At 38.5% G+C, this 26166-nt stretch overlaps 1 protein-coding gene across 5 annotated transcripts in view; it reads left to right on the top strand.

Annotated features, from left to right (window-relative positions):
* The window catches only part of nalcn (sodium leak channel, non-selective), a 70215-nt gene that overhangs the window by 33812 nt on the left and 10237 nt on the right, over positions 1 to 26166 (top strand). For 4 of the 5 annotated variants that reach the window (XM_086144938.1, XM_086144937.1, XM_086144935.1 and 1 more), the window contains 13 exons: positions 2267 to 2458; positions 4129 to 4266; positions 4810 to 4884; positions 19379 to 19515; positions 20056 to 20197; positions 20363 to 20436; positions 21549 to 21650; positions 21765 to 21834; positions 22662 to 22753; positions 22866 to 22988; positions 23267 to 23323; positions 25681 to 25801; positions 25883 to 26014. In XM_086144938.1, coding sequence (XP_086001064.1) covers positions 2267 to 2458; positions 4129 to 4266; positions 4810 to 4884; positions 19379 to 19515; positions 20056 to 20197; positions 20363 to 20436; positions 21549 to 21650; positions 21765 to 21834; positions 22662 to 22753; positions 22866 to 22988; positions 23267 to 23323; positions 25681 to 25801; positions 25883 to 26014 — 1455 coding nt within the window. The remainder of the gene's footprint in view (positions 1 to 2266; positions 2459 to 4128; positions 4267 to 4809; positions 4885 to 19378; positions 19516 to 20055; positions 20198 to 20362; positions 20437 to 21548; positions 21651 to 21764; positions 21835 to 22661; positions 22754 to 22865; positions 22989 to 23266; positions 23324 to 25680; positions 25802 to 25882; positions 26015 to 26166) is intronic. The other variant, XM_086144936.1, reaches the window with a different exon arrangement.

The following is a 26166-nucleotide window of genomic DNA, read 5'->3' on the forward strand; positions in this document are numbered from 1 at the left end:
CAGCTGGATTCATTCACCTGCTCAATCAGGCTCACTGGTGACGAGGGCTGCACCCAGAGCCTTAGCCCCGGATCCCAACAATAACCTTGACATGTTCACTTCAGTATCCTTCATCCATCTACTTATCGTTATAATTATTGCTTAGTTATAGATGTCGCTCATTGGTCTTAATCATTTCCTTGTTCTAATCATCCATAAAGAATTACAGATTCTAACATCCAAATTCATTTTTATTTAATGTGTTGATTTTTTTTTTTTTTTGTCCATAAAGGAAATTACTGTCACTGCAATCTGCCTATGATTGGAATTTGATTTATTTTGTGGCAAATTCTTTCAACGAAATGATGTAATAAAAAACACCTATCATATCAACCATTTTTTTATTTATCATTTTTTGTTGCATCTAGTGTTATTAGAGACATTCTAAAATTAATCATCTGTATATCTGAACAAGATTAGGTATGATTCATCAAACATTAGATTCAGTGAACTTAAAACTGATATTTCCTCTTCACCACGGTAATTTACCTTAAAGATCCATACTGTTTTCTGATTTTACCCTAACCAAGCATTAAACATTTTCTGTTTCATGTTTCTAAAGTATTTGAATTAGGTCACCTAACCAATCTCTGTCACTCTGGACAACGTTTCATATCCCTTCGAGCCACACATGCACAGCTGCCTGCCAGAATGACTTTAAATCAACCAACACAAGTCGCTTCTCTGTGTTCAGAATTGCAATGAATTTGGGAACAGTCACTTCACTGATTTGGAAATGCGGGGTATTGTATGATTTTCGGGTCTCTGGTAGGGCCGCAAGTTTTTTATATTGGTCACTGGTTTCAAGTCAGTGTGGATCTAAAATAGATGGGATATCTGTGTTAGCTACTGTACAGTGTGATGAGGCTGTGATGAATTCAATTTTTATGTCAAACCTGGCCTAGTGCTGCAGGAGGCTGAAAAATCAGCTTAGTTACAGGGATGCTACTATAACATGCCATAACATGGAGTGGCTCAGGTGACATCAGTTGGAACTGAAGGTTGCAAGCTCCTCCTTGCCTGTCAAAGTGTTGTTGAGCAAGACACCGAACCTATAACTGCTGTACTAACTGTACTTTTAAATTGCTTCCTGTTGATCATGATTCAATTATAATGGACAAAAATGTTGTGGTGCATGTACATATAACTGATAGTGATAATGAAATCATGGGTTTGGTGAGTTAAGACAGTACTTTATTGAGTTCTTCCCTCTTCTTCTTATTCTTAAAAGGGGTTTGGCTAGAAAAACCTACCAAAGAGAGACCTGGATATGATAACTGCTTAGTATAAGATATAAAAAAAGATATATCTTCATCCAGTCATGATATACTTGTTGGCTGCATCAGGATCCCAGCAGCAACATCAATGTTCAACCAGTTTCTATGGATTCCTATGGCTGTGCTGCTCTTTATAAATCTGCTGTAACTAGTTTACCCTACAAACAAACAAATGCATGTCTTTAATTGTGTGTATTTGGACATTATTGATGAGGAATCGGAATAACAAACCTATATAATGATCAGTGGGAGACAGTAAGCATACAGGTTTGAGACAAGCAGTTAAAAGGGGTCGGGAAACCACCAGGGTTTCATAGTGTGATGACTGTCGGAAACATACCTGACTAAATGCCATGTGACAAATATTAAACCTTTCTAAATCTGATACAGACTCGTCCACATCCGCCTTTATTCCAGCAGTGTTGATATTATTGCAGTTCCCTAGAGTTTTGTTATTTTCTGGCTTGGAATGAAGTGAACAAAAGAAACAGACGTAAAATTTGGTGGTTCAATCCTATCCTCATTTGGCCATTTCCTAAGAGCATCCATCTGTTGTGAAATGGACTATGTTCTTGTGGGACAGGCGTGTGAATATTGTGAATGTGTACTTTATACAACGGCGGATGGCCATTCATCTGCCATGATAGGATTCCAAAGGCGAAAAATTTTTGGCCAGAGGCATCAAATACAGAGTTGGAGCAATACTTTCTCTCAGGATCCCAGCTGAAACTGTGACCAAGATGCATTATCATTTGGCTGGTGTTTCCATCACATGGCATTCAGGGGCAGTCATCTTACAGAACACAATTTCTCTGCTACTTTACCAATAAGACAACACCCCACCTCTCACAATCAATACCTGTAGTTTGCACCTGAAGACTGAAACATAAACAATGTAGCATCCTCTCGGTACCAGACTAAAAAGGCTTATGTTCTTTTCTTGTCTTCAGGTACTACGTGTGGTGCGTTTAATAAAGATCTCCCCTGCCCTGGAGGACTTTGTCTACAAGATATTTGGTCCTGGTAAAAAACTAGGCAGCCTGGTGGTTTTCACCGCCAGTCTCCTCATCGTCATGTCAGCCATCAGTCTGCAGATGTTCTGCTTCGTGGAGGAACTGGACAGATTCACCACCTTCCCCAGGGTACAAAAAAAAAACCCTCGGAAAACGCCCCCCCACACCCCCATTTCCATCCAGGCAGGAGGGTATTTCAAAAAAGCATAAACAATAAACCTACACTGAGCACGTCTTTTGAAGACTAATTTACAAAACAGTCATTTGATAATGTGCCATGAGTTTATGTGACCGCTTTAACAATTCAAAACTGAGGTTGTTACAAGGATACTAGATATATATGTAAATTGTAATCAACTTCTCTGTGTGCATAGCAGCTAAGACCTTTAAATTATGTCACGCAATTCACTTTGCATCAAGTGTTACTTGATAGGTGTTTTATATCTATTTACATTCTTTTAGAATTTTGTTAAGATCACTATGAATAAGTGTCGAATATGAATCCCCTACTAGAAACATCATCCATCTGCCGCTTATCTTGCACTCAGTGTCGCGGGGGGATGCTGCAGCTTTTCCAAGCTGTCATCGGTCAAGAGGCGGCGTTGCCAGTCAATTTCTGGGCCACATATAGAACAAACAACCATTAACTCACTCACTCAGGGCAATTTTCCCAAGCTTTTTCAAAATAACCTGCTGCATGTTTTTGACAGACACAGGGGAGAACATGCAAACTCCACACAGAGAAGGTCCCCTCGTGGGAATCCTTTGTGCTGTAAGGCTGAAACACTAACCACTGTGCCACAGTATACTAGAAACAGAAGCTATTAATTCCTTAAGAACGTTATCAATTTCTTACAGGTTTTTAAAAAATAATCACAAAATCCATTTAACAGACACCATCATCCATATCAATTATTATCATTATTCTGTTGAAGCCTCTATACATATATACATATATGTATATATACGTATAAAATACTACTAGATGTTGCTGTTTTATTGATTGAATAATCAGTTGAAGCAATAATGATAATAACTGAAGAAGCCATACTGAAGCAGTAAGGATAATAATAATTGAAGTTTAACAACTATATAATGACAGGCAGGGACTTAAGTGTGTAATTTCAATAGCTTTGATAGCAATAACAGGTATAATCCATATGTATCGCCAGTTATGAATTACTATAGACATGTCATAATTAGTGTGTACTATCCAATATATTTTGCAATCCCTCTATTATAAGCATTATAATATGTTTCTGTTCCCGTCCTTTGTATTTCTCTTGCTACGCATACCTACATGTATGCAGACACTCGACCACACCGTAGTAACTGACATTTTGCTGCCCCTGCTGCTGGCGCCATTGTGTTTATCTTTATCTGCGGTGACTTGAATGTGGGAGTGAAGGACGTAGTGGTGTGTGTGTGTGTGTGTGTGTGTGAGTGTGTGGGTGGTGGTGGTGGGGGTGCTCAGAATAAAGCGCAGGTGAGTCTTATGACTCCAGGGGCCAGAGTGGTGCAGCTGGCTCTCTCTTACACCTTCCTCTGACCTCTAACAACACTGATGAGAAGTAGAACAACACAGGGCTATGGAGTTCTTTTTCTCAGAAAAGGAGGAGAAAGACATCCAGAATCAGATGTGATTGGCCATGTGATATTTGCTCAGATATGAAAAAACAGGTTTAAATGTCAAACTCTGCCTGCTCATCTATGTAAGTCCCTCCCTGTCTGTCCTTTCCCCCCATATGGTGCGCTCCCTAGCCTATTTTCTCTCTCATATTCTCTTTTCCTTCCTGTAGGCGTTCATGTCCATGTTCCAGATCCTAACCCAGGAGGGCTGGATAGATGTAATGGACCAGACCCTGGTGGCAGTAGGTCACATGTGGGCTCCAGTGGTGGCCATTTACTTCATCCTCTACCATCTATTTGCTACCCTGGTGAGGATGTGCCCTTGTGGATAGTCTTTTGGCTTAGTTACATGACCTTTTGATATTGTGAAATTATGAGTTAAGATCAAACTTAAACCGGTATCAATGTATAGTTAGAGTTGTGCGTCGGATGTCTTCAGTAGTCTTTTCAAACTGTTCCTTGTTTTGGTCAATAAAGAGAGGATGAGATAAATGTAAGTAACAAGATGGTACATGAATTGTTTTCTTAATGCAATCAATTAGTGCTGCCACCCTTCTAATGTTCTCTCAAGTGGTGCATCGAATCAGAGTCGCACACACGAGTGCCGACATTTAAGCATTTGGGCTCCTGATAAGGGAAGCCATCATACGGCGCAGACAGGAAAGATGAGTCACACTTCATCCCAGACAGACAGGATGTCTTCCACGAGAGAACAAGCAACTAATATAATTTCATGGCTTTTTGGAGTTTTTGGCACAAACCTGTTTGTGTGATCTGTAGGTGATAACTTAAGCATGCAATATGCTCAGCTATTGCATGTGTTCTCACGGGTCTTTCCTGTTACATTATAGATTCTGCTCAGCCTTTTTGTGGCAGTTATATTGGACAATCTTGAGCTTGATGAGGACTTGAAGAAGCTCAAACAGGTATGAAAGTTATATAAATTGATGATGTTAGTCCGTTTAAGTCACTTCTATAAACTATAATTATATTTATAAAATACATTCTAAAAAAAACAATACATCGTCTTCCTCCTTTCCTTTCTCCTGTTCCCCGGCATCTGCTTCTCTCATAACAACTAACTTGGTGTCCTACTTCCTCCATTCATAAATTGCCTCTTTAGTCCTCCTTCAGGCTTCCTGCCAACCATATTATCCTTCTACCCAGGTATTCACTATCCCTACTCTATACATGTTTAACTGTCTCCAGCTGGCCTCTCTGGCTCTATCTTCCAAACATCTAAATGTGCTGTCCCTCTGATGGACTAATTCCTGATCCTATATATCCTTCTCACTCCCAAAGAGCTATTAAACATCTTCATCTCTGCTACCTCCAGCTTTGCTTCTTGTCTTTTCTTCAATGCAGTTGCCTTTAAGCCGTACACCACTGCTGTTCTCACCACCATCTTGCACACCTTTTCATTCATTCTTGCTGATACTCTTTTATCACACTTTACCTGTAATACTTTTCTCCACCTGTTCCAACCTGCTTGCACATATTTCTTCACCTCTTTTCAAAACTCTCCATTCCTTTGCAGTGTTGATCCTAAAACATGAGCTCCTATCACAGTATTATATGTGAGAAGCTCCACCTTTTCATGGGAACTCTTTACCTCATTCATATGGTTGTGGAATCAGGTTTTCTTTGTTGTTGGTTGGCGCTAATGATCTGCCACAGTCTGGCAAATTACTGCATGGAATAGAAAACTGCTCTGTTTTGGTGCTAAAATATTGAAAACTCGGTCTATATTCTGAAGAATGGAATGTATATTTCATCATGGATGTTCGTGATTATATATTTGTTTAACTGCCTCTTCGCCGAATGATCTTTTCCATCCCATCATCCTCTTCCTCCTTTTTCACTCCTTTCATTTCTGCTTCACAAACGGTACAGAGCCACTCGCCTCTCTGCCCTCCACTCTACCTCTTTTTCTGATAACATTTTCATTAAGCTTTGTTTGAAGCCTAGAGGCATTTGTGGTTTTCCTGCACCACCTTTTTGTGTCTGTACACCTCCAGCCTCAAGTTCTCCAGTACTGGAGGAGATTCAAGCAGGAAAGGCATAATAAAATGATTAAAACTGCTGTGTTGTTAGAAACAATGCCAGTGGCCTGGTGAAATGAAAACACACACACACATAGTGCTCACATTCATGCCTGTGATTAAATTTGATGTAGTAGTGTTTTAAAAGAAAGTTGCAGTCTGTATGTAATAAATGAAAATCGCTAACGTGTTTGAAAGACATTTGCATTGTGACAAGAATTGAATTTAAGTTACATTAAGTTCCTTTTTCTGCCTTTTTCCAGAGCATTATGTATGCAGCCTAAACACACATAGTCTGTTATGAAAGGGCTGTCATTCCAAGTGTCAGGGGAAATTCCTTTCTTCGTTATTGAAAGATTCCATAAGATATAAATTACATTTAAAATTATTTTCCAATTTTACTAAAACATTAGAACTATCAGATGCTTTAACATCAAAATGAATCACCATCTGCCGAATAGAATGTTATTAATTGTGGATGGTGTTTAAAAAGGTTGTGAAGAGATTTTAAATGCAGTACATCATATAATCATATGCTGGCCAGCAGTGTTTTGTTTTTGTTTGTGTGTGTGTGTGTGTGTGTGTGTGTGTGTGTGTGTATGTGTGTGTGTGTGTGTGTGCGCGCATGCGTGTGTGCGTGCATGAGTGAGTGCGTGCGTGCGTGTGCGTGCGTGCTTCTGTCTGTGTACATGTGCGTACATGCGTGTGTATGTGAAATGAGACATTCCATGAGCATCTTGGTTTTCTGACTCATAAAATGTATTTATTTCAAAAATGTTTTGTATTGAAAATAATGCCACTAGACTACACTACTGCAGACAACAGGGATACACGTCCACATGAATGTTCAGCAGCGTGTATATAAATGATTGAATAGCAGCAAACCTCAGCTCGCCAGGACAGATGCACAGCTGAGTGAGCGGAAGCAGTAACTGTAAAATTGCCTATTTTACAGGTGCTTCAATTATGGATACAGAGAATAACCATGAATAGAGCATTGATGATGATCACCATTTCACAAAAAAAGAAAAAAGGCATCTGCCACAATTTGCTGAAGGCCAGTTATGTAAGCTTTGAAATGGGCACATCAAACCAAGCCGAGAAATACATTGAAAGACTACACGATGTACTCTGATTTGTGAAGTGTTATCCAATTAACTTTCCGAACGACATCAATCGATGTGTGTAAACGGATCAGGCAGCACCAGCGCATCCATCCATGCATCTGTCTTGTGATTCAAGGTAGATAAAGTATACGTGAACACTGAGGATTCATGGTGAGCCTTCATTGGTTTACTTTAATATGCAGTTTTATCTTAAATTGTCAAACAAATAATAATTGCATTTTTTGGCTATATTGGCGTGGATTGAAATATGAAAATACAATTTGAGTGAGGGAATCAAGGATGTTATTTTCCAGCCCCATCACCCAGCTTTAATGCATAATTTGTGATTGATCAAGATCAAGCCAACCTGCGTACAGCAAGGAAAAGTGTCCATGCTTGAAGTGTAAATTAAAAAGGTTGTATTTTTGAGCCCCTAAGAGTAAAATCTCTCTTGTGCTTCTTCAGAAGAAGCACAGAAAGCGCTTTCTAAATGTTATTGGTTTCTAAATCCTGCTCTCTGCTTCTCAAAGTAGAAATACAAAGCAATGTGCCGAAATCAACCCAGATAAAGATCTGCTTGAGTATGCAGGGCTGTCAAGAATATACTGCTCTTTTCTGAACCCAGCAAAATACAACAAATTTCATTGTGGCCTGAAAAATCCAGGTAATAAAAGCAGATCCGGCACATCATATCATTCCGTCTGCTTAAGCTTCTCATTTCAAATCTTACTTTCCCCATCTATTTCCCTATGAATAAAAGGCAATTAAATACATATATCAAATACAGTGTAAATGATAAATACTTAATTTGCAATGCTAGTTTACAAATTTGGTGTCCACAGGGGTCCATTGTCCTGGTAACCTACATTTTTTATACATGTTTGATTCTTAATGGATATTATGCCCAAAATTGCATGAGAAATAGAGGATCAATATTAATTAGTATTCACAGTGTGAATGACTTTATATACGTTCTCCTCCATGGCAGATTGTTAATCCAGCCTTCTTCATAGCCAGTTGAGGGTACACAGATAGTTTCTGAAATGAAATAGATAGATAAATCATAACCAAAAAGTCTATTCATGTAAAACCTATTTGTTTTTTTTTTTGCTTACTTTTTGTTTGATGGTAAAATAATAGGTGACATGTTTTCCATGCCATTAAAACTATACTCATCACAGAGTGTATACGACATATATTTAGTTGACTGTGGTTCATTTAGATGCAGATATTGATGAAGTTGTTGGACTTGTATTGTTTTTTTTTACTGATTTTACTGATTTTTTTTCATGAATTGATTTTCTTTGGCAGCAGCGCGGATAGAGATTCAATATCATATCTTTTTATATTATTGATAATAGAAGGTTAAAATATGTCTTTTGTGGGTGGCAATTGTCTTTGGAACTGAACATTCCTGTTTTGATTCCCAGCTCCTCCTAGTGTGTCGAAGTGTTGTTGAGCAAGACACTGCTCCCCTGATGCTGGTGGACGACAGCATTTCATCCATGGTTCATCTATGATGGGTTAATTGCAGAGAACAAATTTCCCCACAAGGGATTAATAAAGGATAAACTATTTATCATAATTTTCTGAACATGCTCTGTATGTCAGAGATAGTAAAACTTGAATGGGTCTGTACTTTTTCCATCCTCAAGGGTAAATGGCACTATATTATTTTGGACTTAAAATAATGTAGCATGGGTCAGGAGACAGATGTGCCACTCATGACTTTTTCTGTGACCGTATGTGATGTTGGAATGTATTTCACATGAGCTGTCAAGCTCTCAGTGATACAGCTCGCCTACACAATTGTGCAAGATGCCAGTCAGCCATCTATTAAGTTGTTGTTTTTTTTCATGGCACAACCAATGTCACCTTATAAATTACAACCACCACAGCCTTCCTGCAGAGCAGAGATTATCCACTAAATGAATAATTTGACCTTACAGGTTTATAAAGTGAAATTTAATGAAGATGAATAAAAATAACCGCATGCAGTACTCAAGTCGCAATACCATTTAGTCCTGAGGGTCCTTTTACTGTAGGCGCAATGACTAAGTTTACATGGGACATGGATATGAAGGTGTTTACATTGTTTAGAATTGTCACTCCATTGACTATCTATATAACCTTCATAGAGGATTTTGGCAATGTTGGAAGAATTTCAACTGGCAAGAGTCTGGGTTCAGCATGGGGTCACCAGTCAGTAAGTGGCTTGATGTGTAGAAATACAGACATTCAATCTCTTTTAGATGAATCGAAGTATGGCTTTTGGTCTGTGCATGGAGAGCCAAGACAGATTCCATATAGGCATGTAAAGAATACACAACATTTACTGAAAGGTCTCAGTTGGCCTTATGCCAAGGGCCATTTTGCTAGACTATTCTGCAGAGTTGTGGATCCATTGAGCAAAAACACATGAAATCTCCACCATGTGTCTTGACCACCTCACTGTCAACAGATCTTTCAAAACTTTCAAATCTTATCAGACCAGATACTTGAATGTGGATCATTGTATTACTACTTTTTTTTTAGACAATGGTTTGATCCATCTTGAAGAATGTTACTCTGCTTCCTAGTGTCCTAGGTCGGCAGCATTTTGTTCTTTGAGTGCAAAATTGCAAAGTCAGTACATTAATATAGAAAAGGAAATATCTCTGAGTAGTACTGCGTAAAAAATGCACACCTAAGAGGCCAAACTGCCTGCCGTGCTGTTGGTATTTTCAGAATTGCCCTATGAGTCAAGGGAATGAACACAGAGCTAATGGTGTTAACAACTGTGCCACTGCAGTGGAAACACACAGCAAAACATCTATAGGCACTAAAACTGTTCAATAGAGCTGGTACCAGAAGTCTCCAATTACTGATGGCAGTTATCTTAAACAGACCCTATCATCTAAACATTTGTCAGCTTCATGATTTTCTGCATCTGTAGTCGTTACTTGATAATTTTATTGATAATGCTAATCTGTGTGCCTAAATACTAAAATATGACTTTGTATCACTGTGTACATTATTCAGTGATGCAGTCTTGTCGAGATAGTGTCTATTCATAAAGTGGCACTTTGGATGGTACAAAGGCAGGACTGCATTTCACTGGGCAGAAACCTTGGACAGGGCTGAGCTCAATACGGGCAGCCTTCTGTCTCGACCAATAAGGATGTCAAAAAGAGAGACAGAGGGAGCAAAAAAGAGAAACGAGGGAGTACAAAGAGATGAAAAGCAAGAGTGTGATAGAAACTAAAGTAGGGAGTGGACGACATAAGAAGTAAAGACACGAATGCTGATGGATCCATTACTACTTTTAGAGATGACTGTTACATGGATATACATATATATATATACATCATTCAGGCTATAAACTCTCTAGCACATTGAAAAAAATATCAACAAGGACAGTTAATTTGCACTCCCGTCTGAAAGGGAAGAGACTTGCCTATGTCAATATTCAACAGACAATTAATTTTTATTTGATTTTTTTTTTTTTTCTTCCAAAAAGTCACAGCTTTTCGTTTAGGGCCTCCCATTGTGATCCAGTTGATCACTAGAACACTGCAGTGCCACTCTAATGTTAACTCACCGTGGTGAAATATCTGGTGTAATGATGCATGATGTAAGCTGTCTTCCAGTGGAATTGCCCTGAATCCATGCATTGTAATCACTCCACCCTCCCACTCTCCACTGACCCTGAAATTTAATTCACTCATAGTTTGAGCTGCAAATCACTTATCCATCTCAATTATTGATGTATTTCATTTACTAATGGAAAATATACATTTTTATTTTATCCTCATTTTCTCCCACATTATATTGTCCAATCTCTCAGGACCAACTAAGAAGTAGGTAAATCAGGTGCATTTTCATTGTTCTGTTTTGTTTCTTTGTTATATATTTAGAACTGAACCCTTTTCAGCATCACATTCATATTGGCTATCATTTTAAAGTCCATTGAAAGCTTTTAAAGTAAATCTCAGACTCTTAAATGGCCTTTTTTCTCAATAAAGATTGTAATTAAAGTGTCGTTCTACTGAGAAATGATACATTGTGCCAAAGTAGACCACTTTCTTTAGAGCTGAACCAGAAGTCTATATGCATTCCCTGCTGGACATCAGTAACAGATGTAGGTTACGATATTACTATAAGGAACTGACACTTACACAGGTTTGCTAGCAAGTTTATGCTATTAAGTAACCAAAATCCAATTCATCAGATATTACACATTCTATTAATGGTATTGGAATTGTGGATTTGAAGGAGAGGTTTTACTTCATATTAGTTGTGTATTTGGCTTTATTTCCCAAGTATCAAATACACAAATTCTTTCATACTTGCAATTCAAATATCAGAAACCATGTGAGGTGATGGATGCAGAGGTGAGAGTAATCAGACTCCACAAAAATTGATAGATTAAACCACAGTGAAGATGCAGAGGCTACAGGGATGCCTTCGTCTCTCAGAAATAAATTACCCGCTCATCAGAATATACCGCAGTTATTGTGTTAAATTAGGCTTGCTTGAAATTTTTAATGAACTGAAGGTAGACAGCTGAGAAAAACAAAAGTAAAAGAAGGACGTAGACACATCTACGCCTCGATCTCTAACCACACATGTCAGCCTCCCAGGTGTATTTTTGTTCCTGGCTGATGAGAAAACTGGAAGGGTGTCGCATTGCTCATGAAAAATAATCTTAAAACATTCATACTTCAGTGCAGAAACAAATGGGTGATCATACAGGCTAATTTGATTTATGTGTGGAATGAAGTGACAATGCTGCCATTACTGGGAGGGTGGAACTGCAATAAGGCTCAGTTTGTAGATGTACAGCAGCTTGGTGGGATATTGAAAGTCACCAATTTGGTCTGGGTGTGTTTATGGTCTTAAAGTATTTGTCAAATGTTCAAACAAAATAAATTAATGGGTAATTTAGGTTTGCATTTTACTCCACAAAGCTAATTGCATGAGAAAATGATTTAGAATATATGTGAGTACAACATTTATTGTTCCATTGACAGTTTGCTTATACCTTCCCCTCGCCTCAATTCCTCATAAAAGCTCCTTTTTTGTTTAGTTTCATAATGATTTCCCTGTTACTTTAGTCTATGTTTGAGGAAGGCAACAGGAATGTGTTTCAGGACTTTGTGGATTGTGAAAAATTATCATGTCTATTCGATTATTGCTCTACCCTCATCTTCCGTCACAGGTCGGTGGGCTGTGCGATGGCAGGGACCGATGGCCTAGCTGACAAATCAGTCCTGCACACCGAGTACCGTCTAAAGGTGTTTATCATGTGCCTGTGGATGTTCACACAATAACTACTGTTTACCCCAAGGGCAGTGATCATGATGGATGGATGGATGGATGGACAGATGGGTGCATAGAGGGACTCAGGGACGAATGGATAGGTTCGTGCACTGACAAATGGATGGCAGTGATGGTGATTATAGAATAGATGGACATATGGATGATAGACAGATATAAACATGCTGTGGGATGGATGGATGGATGGATGGATGGATGGATGGATGGATGGATGGATGGATGGATGGATGGATGGATGGATGGATGGGTGGGTGGACATGATTAAGATAATGATGAAAATAGATGCATGGACAGATAGATGCTTGAAGGATGTTAATGATGGTTAATGTTAATGCTGATGGATGATTATAGTGAGGGACAGATGCATTAATGTCTACTTAGTTAAACAGATAGCCAAATCCAATGATGGATAGGTGGCTGTACGGATCTATGTATGTATGTATGTATGGACGGATTGATGGATGGATGGATGGATGTGATGTGATGTGAATAATAGACTATGTGTGTGTGTGTGTGTGTGTGTGTGTGTGTGTGTGTGTATGTGTGTGTGTGTGTGTGTGCGTGAATATGTTAAATATGTCTGAGAAAATCATACAGTTGATTACACTGAGAATAACAAACCATCAGTTCATGATGCACATTGCTTTCTGATAGCGTTTTTGTCTTGATATATCCTCAATGTTCTTCAAATGTCTACCAGGGACATATGAGCAATGTAGAGGGTGTGGCTGTGTAAGTTCACCCTGTGGACGACAAACTGGAAGGTGACGGTCTCGTTCTTCCACCCTGATCTAAACACCAGAGCCTGTGTGTTTAATTTTTAATATAGGTGTATCCCGTCATATGGGATGTCATTTCACCTAATACTTTTTTCTTCTATGACGATAAGAATGAGCCTCATCACTAAAAACAATTTTCTTCCAATTTTAATGCCAAAAATACAACAAAAAAAAACATTTCTTTGAAATATATGATAGAATTTTAATATCCTGTCCCCATGGCTACTAATCTGTTTTACTTTTTGAGACAAAACAGACAGTTGCCCTAGGGAAGGATTTACCACCACATACTCTGAATAATAAATGCTGTGGTAAATATTAGATTCCCTTATTATCCAATCATCCATGGTTTGCTGTTCAACTGCAATGATAAAGCGGGCAGCTGTGTTTGATTATTTGTACTGTCTAACCATACTGCCATCTAGTGAAGGGCTTTGTATTATGTTTCATTTCTGACTAGTCTGCATTCACCATCCTTCAATAAAACACTTTTTCACTGTTACAGGGGATGGCAGGATGTTTTTCCAGTTAAGCACTTACATACCCCCCTGCATATATACACATGCATACAGCATGTATGATTTGGCACAGAGGTAATCATACATCTGAATGATATGCTTCTCAATTTGGTTGAGAATTGTGTATGGTGGTTACAGAGAGCGGCCACAAGCATCGACACCTTGAAGTTATTTATCACATTTGCCATTTTTAGTGTTGCAGATCATATTGTGTTTGTGTGTCTTGGGGAGGCTGAGAAAATTGACATTTGAATGTGCTTTTTGAGGTCTAGTATGGGAAGTCACAGTTTTACGGATGTGCCATTTGGCTAAGATGGCCGAGGCAGGGTTTTTTTTTCCATTTTCAATTTTTTCATTCATGGATAGGCCATATCCATATTTATTCTATTAATGAGAGTTAAGGTAAATTAGATGCTGTATATTGGACTGCTACTGAGCGTATTTTTTTTTGTTTATGAATTAAACTTAAATCCTGTACTCCATTGATGGGATTTAATGGACCACAGGCTTATTTAGGGATTTAGCTGAAGAGAAGAAAGGCTAGGAAGAGAGTAGTAGCTAAGGAGAAAGGAGCCAGTATCCTATAGAGAATCCTAATACAATGGGCTCTTATCTTTTGAATGTCACCTTCAGTTTTCGATTGGAGGCCACTTTAGTTAGTGTGTACGTGACGCCCACTACTGGCCCGCACAAATGGACTCAGAGACACAAGAAACTAAAATGTGAAAGATAAGCTCGAGGCTTTTATTTTTCCCTTCTGTGTGCCGTTCTGTGCAATTTTTTCTCTTTAACTACATATTTTCATTCTATTTTGGTTGTGTTTGATTTTACGAATGGCAATGGCAGGGAATATGCAAAGTAGGTTACAATTTAGGGCTGTCAAGGTCTAACCATAACTGTAATAACACAAAGCCTGACATGAGCATAATTTGGATTCCTGTTGTGTATATTTGTATTTTGTGATCGTGATCATATTAGCATATGCTTTTTTTTAGGAAGTTGAGGCACCTATTAGAGATTTAAAGACTGTGTGGCTTAATATCATCTTCATGGCACGGCTCATTACCCAGCTAATGAGAGGAGAGGGTGACCCTCCTCACTCTTTCCCAGCTCTCCCTCCCTTGGGTGTTGCAATGGCTTTGGCCTCGGGCCTGGAAAACCCAGGCATGATAATGGACACCGAGTGCAAATACATAAATATCTATGACAGGAACCACATGTTTTGTCTACCACTACAGAGCGTTACATTTTAATACATGCTCTAATTTTCCATTCTCTAAACCTCAACCTTTTTCTGGTATAAATAATGAGTATTCAAATGTTATACAAATGATTTATTATATAATATATATATTATTATTTTAAAATCTGTGCTATCAAATGTCTTTGACACCTGTTAGTGGATAGCAGAGTGCTACTTATTTTCCCGATTAATACATCAATTCTTTTTACAGATTATATTGTCTACAGGTTTTTACCCGTTGTATCAATTTCAGATAGATATGCATATCGCTTGTACATCGTCAAAAATTAAACAGTCAAAATATAGATAAACTAATGTAATCAGATTACTGTTCAGCTATATTACATCTTAAAGCAAAGATGTTTCTATAATTGGGATAGAACATTAGCGAAACACGAATTCCCCTGGCTGGCTTCTTATAAGTTACACCAGTATTTTTTGCAACTTTCATGCATAACTGGGCTTCAGATTAGTTTTTTAGAAGTGCACATGTGTGCAGCCACAGATTGGCGGTGAGATCCCAGCGGGGCAGCAGAATAAAAAGGAGATGCAATTACATGGAGTTCAACAATTATGTAACTAAAAGTGAAACTATTACAAAGTGAACCTGTGAATGTGCTGAAGTCACACTAGTAATTTAAAAAATAAAATAAAAAAATTCATGCCTGTTTAAAGGACTTTTGAAGTGCATGTTGTTGCTCTTGGATGCTCACAACCCCCCTCCTTTGTCTGGCCTCCCTTTATTTTCTTCTGTTTTCCTCCAATATCAATGAAACCATGCTGCGGCTTACTTAATATGGCTTTTACCGAATGTGCTAGATGATACACTCATGCTTTTTGTTCACAACTCCATGTGTAATAATAATAAGTACTATCAGATTACCCTGCAGTGCAATTAAACAACAACATTACATTTACTTTGTGAGACAGACAGACTTAAATCACAACAAGGAAGTAGGACTTAGTATTGGTTGCCTTAAGAGACTGTAGCAGCTATTCTGGAGTTATGCTGAAGTGCAAGTTCAGGAACTACCTACAAGCAGTGTGGATATAAACAGTCACCTCTGACAGGGCTATTCTGTTGCTCTGTGTGTGATGAAGCACCATAAATCAAGGCAACACCAGTCCCTCTCACATTGAGCTTGAACTCATTTTATTAAACCAATGTAGTGTCAGAGTCACACAAGTTAGCAGTATACAGTAGCTTGTTGTTAGCCCTCCCTCTACATCCTGTAAATAAGTTTTCAGATAACTCAGAAATGTCAGAATTCTTTGCATGAATAATATTTGGTATGATTTAGATTTTTTGTTTTATTCATTTTTTGGCAAAAATTGGTCTTCCTTCTTGAAGATATTGTCCCACCACATGGGTTATACTCCACACACCTTCTAAACTGTAGCTATGACTGAATTTAGACTGATGGTTGGCCTTGGTCCATCAGCCATGGTCAGGAAAGCTGAGGAAATCCTGACTTAGCCAAGCCTGAAATTGGCTTCAATGGGGGCAAGAGAAGAGACAGGTCACCTGAATAGCTCATGAGCAATACACATTAGTCCCACCTTCACTGTTATAACACCTCAGACTATATCACAATGAAATAGTAGTTTTTACTCAACCACACAAATATTTCACACATATTCATACAAATCTTTACACTTAGATAAACACAAAGGCATTCATACTTTTAAATACCAAATAGAAAAAGATTATTACTTAGAATCAACAAGGGACAAATTATTCCTGTGATTACATTTTCTTTCATATCTTGGGTGTAGATCTGTATGTTATTGATCATTTATATTGACCAGATTGAAGAACCAATCTGTTAGCGCACAGAGTTAATAGTGATCTATGTTGGCTTGATGGTGCAGCTACTCACCAGCTGACCAGGTTTTACTGAACAGCCTCAGAGTTCCACATCATCAATAACCAAGGAATCTATACATTCAGTGCTACAACTGGCAAACACCTTTACTGTGGCATCTTCACAAGAATTGCTATGAGGGGTAATCACACTACTCCACATCAGGGAATCTAAATGTACCATGGTAATTGGACTTTTTCTGAAGGATATGTTAGATTTAATTCATTTAATCTAGACCTTAGGCAGGAACCTACCATGACAATAATGTATCCTTTATTAATTCCCGTGGGGGAAATTCGTTCTCTGCAATTAACCCATCATGGATGAACCATGAGCAGTAGGCTGCCGTCCATCAGCACCAGGGGAGCGATTAGGGGTTCAGTGTCTTGTTCAACAACACTTCAACACACAAGGAGGAGCCAGGAATTGAACCAGGAATGCTCGGTTCCAAAGATGATTGTTCCACCTGCTGCACCACGCCACCCCCAAAGTATGTATATCAACTGAAGTACACAAATAATGGGACATCACTTGCTGGAAAAGTATTTTTTCTACTGTTATTTTTTTCTATTTTTTATTTTTCATTTTTATTACATTGCATCTATTTATATTCATTTATGATATTTTAGGGTAAAATAGAAAGTTAAAACATACGCATTAAAATAAGTCAATTAACGTAATCTGATGTTGAAAATTGGGAGGTTTAGACGAGGCTGGGCTCTGATAACAGTGATACATGCTCACTTTGTCAAAGAAGAAGCAAGTCGAGGGTAGAACACCAAAGGACAATAGCTTGCATGAGGAGTTTCACTGTAATGGAAAATACTGCAGATAAGGGTGTTGAGCTATGGTTAAACTATAAATATGCTGAGTTGGCCTGATTGATAAGACATTCTGGGAACATATTAGTCTTGTGTGTTTGTGTTTGTGTGTGTGTGTTTGTGTTTCTCACAAGGAATTTTAGTACCAGACACTCCCTGTGTGCAATGTCCAAGTTGACTTTTTCTCTATTTCTCTCTACCCAGAAAACTTGAGATCCTATTAAACATCTTTAACTTGACATATTGAAGCTAATTCAGTTTAAAGAAGGTTAAAATAAGTGTTTTGAGTTATGTCAAAAAGGAGCACATTGTATGTCCACATACCAGACATATCTGTGGGTTTGGTCAGGCCTTGCAGCAGGATGCTATTGCAGCTGTGTTGGCCAGGTATTGGCTTTATCAGACACCATTCTTGAATTTATCACCTCCAATTCAATAGAGGTGCAAAATTTGTCAAATGATTTCGCAAAGCCTGGTTCTTCGTAAAAGAAAATGTGTTAGTGTGGCTCTTAACTTTGTGGATCACTGACAGACAGTGTATGGTCACCTGGTTAGCAACTGGTAGAGCCAGGAGCTTTGTCTAACATATTTTTCCAACTCATACCAACCGCTCAGCTAAACACCTGGGAGAATATATCCTTAATCAATTGTGACTTTTTTTAACTCATCATTCACCACTACACTTCTTAATCTTCTTTCAACTTGCCTTTCATTGATATTCTTCCATACATTCTTTTAGATACTTATTATCACTTCTTTTGGTCTCTTGCTGTCCTTCTGTCTTTGCCAGAGTCAGGAAAAAGGCCCAAAATGATGAGCAAGCAATGCTGGGATTTTATTCTGTCTCCACAATATCTCACACTGTCTGCTCATCCACTCAGGATTAAAATAAGATACTGCTAGAAAAAGAAAATCTATAGTCAGATTTCCTTTTTCTCAGGTTGTTCCAATCCCCAAGGCCTCCGCAGATCCAGATACCAATGCACTTGCAGTGACTTGAAGAATGTTTTTTTTTAACCGGGCAGACAAAACCATGCCATGAATGACACAGAAACATTTGTCAATCTCATATGTTGCATAGTCGTCATCTGCTCCGCATGATAAGCCTATATTCTGCGTCGCTTTAAATGCAGTTCAATTCCAGGCCTAATCAGCAATGCATCAGGGGTTATCTCCAGGCACCCAGGCACAGAATACCTGCAAGGGAATTTCAATCAGCCTCCCCCATATGTAATTACATGGAAATAATTGGTTTTATTCCCTTTGTCATCTTTATTTTGTCAACCCAAGCCAGTTCCTCAGGCCTGCAGTATACATATTATCCTGCCCTTGCTTTTTTTTTTTTTTAAACTCCATTAAACACTCCAAAGTAATCTTTTTTTTTCTTTCTTTTGTTGGCTTCTTCCATTATTTTCTGAAAGTAAGTTGGATCTCATCCTACGTGTGTTTTTCTGTGTTGTGTGTGACGTGTGTTGTCGTAGGTAAGTGTCTTGCTGCCATCATCAGGCAGAAATATAAACCTGCAATCTCTCAGACAAAAAAAAAAAACAACAAAAAACCCTCCAACCTCTGCATTTAAATAAAATAAAACTACCAAACCTTTCCACAAGCTAGTCTTAATTGTGCCCCTAACTGTTTCTCCCCCAACTATTGTGCCGTATTGCTCTTGCTCTTCACTTTCCCATATCAACTGTATTTCTCGCTCTCTCTTTCTGTCACTCTGCTAGCTCAAGCAAAGTGAAGCCAACGCGGACACCAAAGAGAAACTCCCTCTACGGCTCAGGATTTTTGAAAAGTTCCCCAACAGGCCTCAAATGGTGAAGATCTCCAAACTGCCATCTGACTTCACTGTGCCTAGGATCAGGTACACAAACACAGAGAGATGCACCTCAATTCAATTTGTTTCGTTTCACAAACAACAAACAAAATTGATGATGAAATGTGACAAAAAGCAAGCGTTGTATCAGGTGAAAATAGTAATGATATTAATATAAACAATCATACTTTTATACTTGACATGTTGCCATCATATCCCATTTGTCATCAGCATAGATTGGGGTACCAGAGAAATCTCAGTCCATATTCATGAAGCAATCAGCTGTATTCTTCTGGAAAGCTTCTCATCACTGTGCTGTGTTGTGCTGAGGATTGAAGTGTATCCAACACATCTCTCCTTATAATAATTGTTTTGATTTTGTTTGTTATTGGTGCATAGCCTGATCATCAGCTCTCTCAGAAAAGACTCAGTCCATTGGCCAGATCACTCACACTACTACTACTTGCACTATTAGCTTTTGCAAATAAGTGCGCATCGGAAACACTGTATCTTTAAACCTATGTTTTCACTGTCAGGGATTTTGCTTTGGAAGATTGTCAAGTTTGGTTTGTGTTTTTATTTCTCCAGGGAAAGTTTTATGAAGCAGTTTATTGATCGACAACAGCAGGACACCAGTTGTTTGTTCCGGCGTCTCCCCTCAGCTTCCTCTTCTTCCTGCGACCACTCTAAACGATCAGCCATTGAAGACAACAAATATATTGACCAAAAGGTATTTTGTCACATAAGATGATGAACAATCTTAATAATTAAAATGGAACAACAAAGCTATTTTTATTGAGATTGTGTGCGTGAGTGTGCGTGTCTATGTGTGTATGTGTGTATGAAAAAGCAAAACAACTAAATTAATTAAAATAACCCATTTCTGCTTTTTCAGCTTCGCAGGTCAATATTTAGTATCCAAGCTCGTAACCTCCTTGAGAAAGAGACCACGATTAATAAAATCTTGCGGTAAGATTCATCTACACATTCTAGGTTCTGCAGGTCAGGATGCAGAATGAAAGCTGAATTTGTATTAGGGATACATGAAATAAAATTGATTGTCAGTGCTGAGTTCTAGAACATTTATTTAGGAGTATAGTCTAACCTAACTGTTAAATTCCTATCAAACTATTGAGTCGGGGACTTCAAGCTTTTTTTCTCTTATTGTAAAATTCTGCAAAGTCTAGATGTTTGGCACGGATTGTGAAACGCTAGATATATCTCTTGAAAGTGCTGGATTTGTTATGAATTGTTAATGAATAAGCGAAAGGACTAATGTGTGCGCTTACTGTGTCTGCTGTACATATTTCTCTAGCAAACATACACACACTCCACACTTCACGCTCATTTACTGTCTCACTGAAACAAATGGACAATTCGCTGTTCAGCATGACAGAGCTGGCACCAATTGTTGATTAGCTTGCAAGCACCATGTCCAATCTGGCCTGCCTTCCCTCCACCCCACCTCCTGACAATCTGAAAAATAGACAGTGTATTAGTAGTCATAACACGTCCTGTCTAGCCTGATGACTTCCACACAAGCATGCAATTAGCATCACAGTCACACTAACTTAGACAAATATACACCCAGTCCAGGATGTTCAGGCAGTTATACATACATATGGCTCATAATCTCTCAAAGTGTGTGTGGGCTGATGCCCATAATGTCATTAGCTTTGTCTGGTGCCTGACATTGCTGTTAGTAGGAATACACAGAAAGGTACAGTGTTTCTGTCACACACACACACAGTTACTCTCAATGATTTGTCATCCTGCACTTGCACATTAATTCATACGCCAGATGATTTGTGGCAACCGTAATCACTGTATTTTATAGTTTTCATTCAACAATTATGTTTCGATAATGAGTTTGTATATACACGATAGGGAATATTTTCTGTTTCATTTATAAAAATAGAATCATACAGATTTCGCATCAGAAAAACCTTTCAGGTTACCCTGTATCGTGACAGCCAGACGATGTTTGTCAGCCTACGCTCAGAAACACATTGTTGCCCATTACAAAATATATTAACTAAACGATTGTTTTATTTATTTATTCTTTTTTTTTTTTTCCACAGAGCTTGCACACGACAACGTATGTTAAGCGGATCTTTTGAAGGCCAGCCAGCGAAGGAACGCTCAATACTCAGTGTCCAACATCATATACGCCAGGAGCGCAGGTCTGACATATACACACAGACAATGTTGAAAATGTGGTACATATTTGTGCAGTCTGTTGTGATATCTCTGGTTGTTTTTTTTGTTTTTTTCCCACTGCCAACTCTTATTCACAGATCTTTGAGACATGGCTCAACTAGTCAAAGAATCAGCCGAGGGAAATCACTGGAGACACTCACCCAAGATGTAAGCGTCCAAATTCACACTGACAAACATCTTGGGCTCCAGTCTGGCAAGACACATGAAACATTGTTTCTATTTCCACTCAGTGCAGGTCCAAAATGCACCGAAGCGTAAAGTCCACGACAAATGCATACTTTTTTTTTTTTTAAGCATTCAAAGCACAAACACAAACAGATATGCAAAAATGTACCCATAGTCTCAAGTGTTCAATATTTAAGCAATTTTGTCTTGTCCCCCTTCTGGTTACTGCAGCATCAAAATGGTGCATCTGCCTCTTAAAGTGCATGAAAGCTGATCCGCACTAACCGAAAACACTCATTGATTTATGAAGGAACTTCAGATTGAACTGTGCACCTGGCACAGTAGTCATACACTGCAGCTCCTCCGTAGAGGAAGGTGCACCAGCATTCATTGACTTGATGGAAGCTCACAACGCTTAGATGATTAAAATAGAGCCCATTGTCGTGGTTTCATTGTAGAATCACTGTTGTCTCATAGGTTAGTATCTTCTACCGCAGAGGTTATGTTGGTTATTGTTGGTGTGGATGTGCACGTGCCATTAAGGTAAGCTAAGAGCTATTGTGAGGGTGAGGCAGAGATTATATTTTCAAGCAGATGCATTTAACATAGAGGATCATTGTTTTTTCTATACACGTGAAGTTCCTTGCTCCACTAAGCCACTTTGATCAGCTGGATTATGCAAAACTATTGTAGTGATTTCACCTCGATAGAGGCGCTGGCACGATGGTCAGTTTGAAAAAGCAAGAACAGTATTGTTTAATAACGGAAAGTGTCAAACAAAATAATTCTTGACCCTCTCTCCAACCCAGCATTCCAGCACAGTGCGCTATCGAAATGCCCAGCGTGAGGACAGCGAGATTAAGATGATCCAAGAGAAAAAAGAGCAAGCTGAGATGAAAAGGTGTGACGTTTCCCAAAATATTGGCTAGAAAATGCATCTATCCGACAAAACTCCAAGCCCTTGCCCTGCTAAACAGATAGACAGTTATTTAATCTATTGCTTGTTTAAACAGGAAAGTCCAGGAGGAGGAGTTGAGGGAGAACCATCCCTACTTTGATAAACCTCTCTTCATTGTGGGTCGGGAGCATCGCTTCAGGAACTTTTGCAGGATGATTGTCCGAGCCCGATTTAATGCGTACGACCTTGTCAATAATTTTATTTCTTGTCATTCTTTGTCACTCTCAAGCTTTTCCAATCTCTTTGTGGTTTCCCAATAGTCATGCTAGTGACTTCATAATATTTTAGACTTAACAACTTTTTGGCATTGATTGTTTGGTGCAAATTGAATATGTGAAAAAAAATGTAATTGGTGAGGTTACTCACAAGTCAGAAAGTTTTTATGATTTGCTTTATTTTTTTTTATTCTTTTATTTTTGTTTTGAAAAACTGACCAATTCATTGATCAATATCTAGATCCAAAACTGACCCTATCACAGGAGCAGTGAAGAACACCAAATACCACCAGCTATAGTAAGTCTAATGAATTATCGATTCTTTGTCTTGCCATTGATCTTTTCATTCCTTCTGTTGTTGAATATGTATGACTTCTGTAGGTTATTACCCTCTGTTGCCCTTCCCAAAAGTGCAGTTTGGAATGAGAAATACAGAGCTGTGAACTTAATCTTTGCCATTTTTCATCTAATTCATTCAGAGGCATAGTCTAATTATTTTAGTGAAGGATGGTCTTTATTATTTAGTAATAAGGCAAGTAAAGTTCAAGTGTGACTGAAATAGAATTGCAACAGTTTAATTTTTTAAAGTCCGATATCCTTAATAGCTTTAACAGAAATTCTAATACCATCCATCACAAAGGTATGTATTACCAAGTCACCTGTCGGGGAAACAGTAAATAATTGATGGTTGGGCGTACAAATGGAAGCACACAACATATTTGCTCCTAAATATTCCCAGCACAAGGATTACACCCTATCCTACCTCTGTCAGGGTGGCAGGAACGAGAAGATTCTCTTACCTTCATCCACCACTGAAGGATAGTTCTTAGCACAGCTTGGAGGCTAATTGAAAAACCTCTCTACAACAGTTGGTGACTACAGGTGGCAGAAAATAAAAAGTACAAAGATGGAAAAGAGACCTGTGTCTTGTGTGAAGATGAAGTAGACATAAAAAAAAGAAGGAAAGAAGTGTCTTTTGAAACAAATACAAGGTGCTGATAATAACAAACGGCCAGAAGACAAACCTTGTAGTGGTTGATTTTGACCTTTTTCTTTAGGTTTTTCCCTATACATCTGTAGGTACTACATTGTTAAGGTAAAAAACTGGGAAACTGGTAAGGACTATTACACGTACAGGTTATGAAGATACATACATTCGCAGTTTTCAGAAAAGTCCCTGATGGAATGTAATGTCCCTGGTGCAATGTAGAGAGGACTATTCAAGCACATGAAAAGTCAGTTCTCCCCTTGTTTGCATGGGGCTTTCTCCAGGCTCTCCAGTTTCCTCCCGCAGTCCAAAAACGTGCTGTCGGTTGTTTGGAAAATCAAAATTTTCCAGACGTTTGAACGAGGGAGTTAATGCCTGTGCATCTTTATGATTGGCGACCGGTCCGGGTAAACTCCGCCTCTCACCCTGACAGATCTCCTATGACAAATGGGATAGGCTTCAGCATGCCTGTGACTCTAAATACAGAATAAATTGTATCAATAATGAAGGAATGAATGAATGAATTGTCATGAAAAATCAAGTGAATTGGCTTAATAAAGTCAGAGGTGTAATGAATAGTTATCAGGTTTTGTAGTCCTGTCAATTTATGCAGATTTTATCTTGAATCATTATGCCTCTTATTATGCCCTAAATCATTATGCCTCTACATCTAACCACTGATTTTCCCCTTAAAGTACAGTATAACAGCCAAGTTGTATTTCCCTAAATGTAACTTAGTGGTTGTGAAAAATCAGCTAACTAACCAGACAGTCAGGTTGTTTATTGTGACAGTGTAGTAAACTCATTTTTCATGCATGTTTGTCTAAATTAAACCTGCAGACAAATGTGTGTTTGACACATGATATAATGTGTTCAGTAAAACTGGAGGAAAAAACTAAGAAAGAAAGAATAGCAAGACATATATGGTATTTTCCGGAGTACTGCGCACACCTGAATATAAGCCGCATGGGCTGAAAAACAAACAAATAAATGTTTGTTTACATAAATATAGGCTGCACTTGTCTATAAGCCGCACATGTCCACGCTGTGACATGAGATCTATACACTGAACCATGTTTTTTTTTACTTTTAATTAAATACGTACCAGTAACATCCACAATTACATACTGATTTTTTTTTTTTTTCCAAACAGTGCCTGTAATACAGCTGCTGAAAAATATTAATAATAAATAACATAAGGAAAGGTCCTTCTGTTCATCAATATTCTATCTCTGCTTTGTCCTACTCCAGCTGATCGCTCTCTCCATCTTCCTCCTGCGCACTAAAACCATTGAAGTCGTCTTCTTCAGTGTCGGAATTGAGCAGCCTCAGAATTTCGCTGTAATTTCAAAGGCCCAATGTGACGAGGCTAAATGTTTTGGCGGCATGAAGCTAGTCAGCCCCAAAAAAGCCGTAAATTAGTTGCATCATTGTTTAAGCTGAAGTGTTCAAAGCGTGTGAAAAAAGTTGTGGCTTATGATCCGGAAATTATAGTGTGCATAAGTGTCACAGACTCTTGTCAGCAGATAAATGTCTGTAGACTCTTGCATCTGACTCTTCTTCGCTTTTTTTCTCTTAAGTTTGTCCGACTGGCTTCAAATAATATTGCTGTTTTATGTAAATTCTAAAAATTAAATCACTTTAATTGCACATGTGTGTGACTGCAGTGACCTGCTGGGCCTCGTCACTTACTTGGACTGGGTGATGATCATAGTGACCATCTGCTCTTGCATCTCCATGATGTTCGAATCCCCCTTCACCAGGATCATGCATGTACCAACACTCAAGGTATTATATGAGCAGAATCGATGTTTGCATCAAACATCTGAAATGTGCTTTAAATTCCATCCCGTGTGTTTTCTGCTTCAGATCGGGGAATATGTGTTTGTGATCTTCATGAGCATTGAGCTGAACCTGAAGATTATGGCCGATGGCCTGTTCTTTACTCCTACTGCTGTCATCAGAGACTTTGGGGGAGTGATGGACATCTTTATCTATCTGGTGAGAATTATTATCCCGTCTGCTGCAGTCATTTAAACATTCCATGGTTGTGATCATAAGAGAGGAATCCTCCTGAGAAGCCACATGACTGAAATCAACATTATTTATGGTTTTCAAGGGGCATTTTACAGCACACTGTGATATTGAGGGGA

Source organism: Fistularia commersonii, chromosome 4, assembly GCF_037954325.1.
Source record: "Fistularia commersonii isolate RoL2024-O1a breed Wild chromosome 4, RoL_Fcom_v1.0, whole genome shotgun sequence".
NCBI lineage: Eukaryota > Metazoa > Chordata > Actinopteri > Syngnathiformes > Fistulariidae > Fistularia > Fistularia commersonii.